General features: G+C 46.6%; 2 protein-coding genes across 2 annotated transcripts in view; one reads left to right on the top strand and one right to left on the bottom strand.

The window, feature by feature from the left end:
* T265_05725 (hypothetical protein) overlaps positions 1-3,454 on the bottom strand; it is a gene marked incomplete at both ends in the record, with an annotated part of 39,371 nt that overhangs the window by 23,747 nt on the left and 12,170 nt on the right. The gene's annotated exons all lie outside the window — the stretch shown is intronic.
* The window catches only part of T265_05726 (hypothetical protein), a gene marked incomplete at both ends in the record, with an annotated part of 7,910 nt that overhangs the window by 1,782 nt on the left and 2,674 nt on the right, over positions 1-3,454 (top strand). The window contains one exon of the mRNA XM_009170799.1: positions 2,730-2,817. Coding sequence (XP_009169063.1) covers positions 2,730-2,817 — 88 coding nt within the window. The remainder of the gene's footprint in view (positions 1-2,729; positions 2,818-3,454) is intronic.

Here is a 3,454-nt window from a genome sequence, read left to right as displayed (position 1 = left end):
CACAACTACGCACTGATGATGTCACCTCGATTGAAGATGAAACGTTTGCAACCAAATCGCCCAACTCAGCGAACCAAGCCAACGCCACAATCAACTGCGGTGCTTCGGCCGAACATGCCGAAACATCGTCTACCGAAACGAGTGTTGTTCTCCTTCAAGATGGCGCGAGGTGTGAAAGAGATTAAGAATAGTTTAGGTCTTTTTGGTACAGTACATCTTCCAATGTAAGGCTCCCGTTCTGCCTCTGCGCTTGGCCGGAGACATTGCAAGAACTGGAGGTTGAACGATGTCAATATACCATGATATCTTGAACATGGCCCGTGTTCATTGCCTCAAGAGCTTCATCAGTAGATTTATGAGTAGTACGTTCCATCTAGAACACGATACACTTTATTCGACAAACGCTCATTTACGTACAAAATTGGACTCCCCGAGAAGTTCGTCTGGAACTCAAATGAACCTCCCTTATATGAGGTTTTTAACTGAATGTGCTGTATAGAAGCCGCTTCATATTTCAGTCAGTACGATATTCCAGACATCGCAGTATATGTTCATGAAGAAAACTACTCAATGAGTTTTCAGTAATCCGATGAGTGGTGTCCTCATGCTAGTTGAAAAGATTGCCAGCCGCACGAGATCATGTCGTTCGTTCGGCTTGCCTTTGGTGGTCCCGACGACTTCGCCAACATCGGAGAGTCGTCTGAACCGACCCGAGGAAACTGCTGTTGACTGTGAAAAACATCACGTGAGCTCACACATAAACCCGCGCGCATAGTTAAACAAAACTATTACCAAGATGATAATACCTGCGTCATTTGGAGCATTCAACATTGCGAACGTGGTCAATCCATACAGGTGATAAACTGCTCCTCACAGTTGACTGTTGCCTTCACGAGTGAGTTTATCTCAAGTCATCATCATCCGCAGACAGATAAAGGCTCATACACACACACACACACACACACACACATACACACACACGAACAATTGCATAACCATCCCGTGACGATCGTAAAAATGAGACCTATACAACTGTTTTGGAACAATCAACAGTTCAAAACAGCCACTCGCTCGCTCGCTCACTAATTCAGTGTTAGCACTGCGAACTGTTTTATTGTTCTGGGCTGCGCACACCAAACAGCCACGGCGATATTGAAAACACCGCTCGGCCAACACCAAACACGCGCGCATACAGGCAGACATTGAAATGGCCAGCGTGTTGTTATCACCGTGAAACACGCGGAACGATTTGACGAAACACGCTTTTTTCCTGGCTCATTCTATCGCCTGGTCTTTAAGTAGCCCAGATGTTACGTGGCGTTCTGTCTGGAACAGACGGGGGGTGAATAGGCTTTGTTTTCGCAGTCAGATGGATACAGTTGTATGCGCGAAACGTTTCATTCATTCAACGTCGGACAATTAACGGGGAGCGCACAACTGGGCAGGCATACTCGTGTTCTCGCTGCACCCCCGTTAGCGCGAGTCTCGACCGAAATACTCGTTTATGATGTTCTCCAACTGAATATGTTACACAAAGGACGTCTTGCTTTCCAGTTTGAACGATATTCGAAATATTCCAGTACATTGTCAAGACGGAACACACTACTCATTGGGTCGCTGAAAACTCTCAGACAAACCATGATCGGTTCCCAGCCGCTCTTTTTTGGGGCTTATCAGGTGGGTAAGCGCGGTCTCCGAGTTTTGACAGGTGACTCGACTGAATCCAGTCGAATTTTTTTCAACTGTACCACACCGTCTCATGTTTCGATGGTTACGATATCCAAGATTGTTCGGTATCTATTTATGACATAACCTATTACGGACAAGGTTGCTGAAAACTCCAAAAAAGAGATTCAGTTGGGGGCTCTGGCAACACCAAATTACTGTGCAACTGAATTTCATTCGTCAGTTGCGTACAATGCGGTACCAAGGTAGAAAGTAAAGTTGAAGTAAAGTCTGAAGAAGGACAAAACCAGTCAGGAGGGGTGTCGATTAGTCTGTAACACACTTATGAGTAGTGTGCTACGTTTGGACAAGGTACCGCGATATCTCAGATATCGTCCCACGTGAAACGTAAGGCCATCTTTGTGCAGCACATTTGGTTGGCGAATAGCAGTCGAGTTTCTTGATGTGATATCGCTGACGGAGATTCTTGAATGAGTCTCGTCCTTCTTGCAGCTGGGTTCCGTTAATCGTGGAAAAATTCGAGTCCAAAGAAAGGCAAAGCGTTTGGAGCGACGTTTCGTCAACTTTGTGAAAGATACTAGTTCAGATTAACTGTTCCGCATCCTTGATTGGCGTTCCAACTGAAACACGCGCAGGAAGTGTTTGTGCACTGCTGGAGAAAGCTGCAAACCAGAGATTCACTTGTCGGTCCTCTTGTCGGTTTTGTTTCAGGTCGGAAATGTTCAAGGGGGAGTTGCAAACCTGCAAAACCCGTAACTTCCTCCACTAAGGCCCCACCTCTGGGGAAGAACTTCTGCCTGGGGTACGAATTCGGTGGGATGTTTTCATTGCGATTCCTTCTGAAAAAACGCCCTCAAGACATTCTGACGGTCAATGTGGTCAAGAGCCCCTCCCCCCGAATCATGACTCTTCACACCACCTGGAGGAAGAGCGACGACTCTCAGATATTGCCAGGTAACCCAAACGTAGAACAAAGTAGTCGAGGCTGGGTTCGAGCTCAAGCATTCTGCAACCATTATTAGTGTTCTGCTTTTCCCATGCAGTAACTCTTCCCCTGAGGGTAAACGTCTTCAGGAGAGTGCGGATTGGTTTCGTCAACTGGAGCGGTTCTTTGATGGATCACAGACGAAGGTGAACTGTTGTGACTGATATCTACGCGTGCGGGGACTTTCATTTGCTATTCCGAGAAAAAAACACTGACGCTGGGCTTGTCAAAATATGTACGCTTTTGCCAGGTATTTCTTAATGCTTCTCAAAAAAGCGACTGGTTTTACCCATTTGCTTGGCCTTCGTTTTTTCAACCAACGGTCTTCGCCGCGGTCTTGCTCCAAGACAAACCGCACCAGGTGGGATGACAGTATCTTGTCCGATGCAGTTCATCACACGCCATCCGTTATTCCAATCGACCACAGTTTCAACGGATCTCAGAGATTGAATAAACAAAAGTTAGCCCCAGTCGACCAATCGCCTCACGTTAATCAAGCATCCTCGGTGGTACGTCGGAATGCAGTTTTTAATCGTCCTATTTAGTCCAGTGTAAGGCGCAGACAGATGGGTCATGCTTGTACTGCTGAGCTCGAGACCACCCAGTGATGAAGGTGCGATTCTACTGAGCGGAATGTCCGTGGTTCGAACCCAACCTCGGAATCTCGATCAACAGTAGCTCGACCCTCATGCTTCCTTCGAATGGTATGGCAGTTAGGCACTGAAAGGGTGCTACAGCTGGGGGGATATCATTAGTGTATTTATTTATATTCATTTATTTTAT

This window comes from Opisthorchis viverrini (genome assembly GCF_000715545.1).
Source record: "Opisthorchis viverrini unplaced genomic scaffold opera_v5_113, whole genome shotgun sequence".
Taxonomy (NCBI): Eukaryota; Metazoa; Platyhelminthes; class Trematoda; order Opisthorchiida; family Opisthorchiidae; genus Opisthorchis; species Opisthorchis viverrini.
This window is presented reverse-complemented; position numbering and strand designations above follow the sequence as displayed.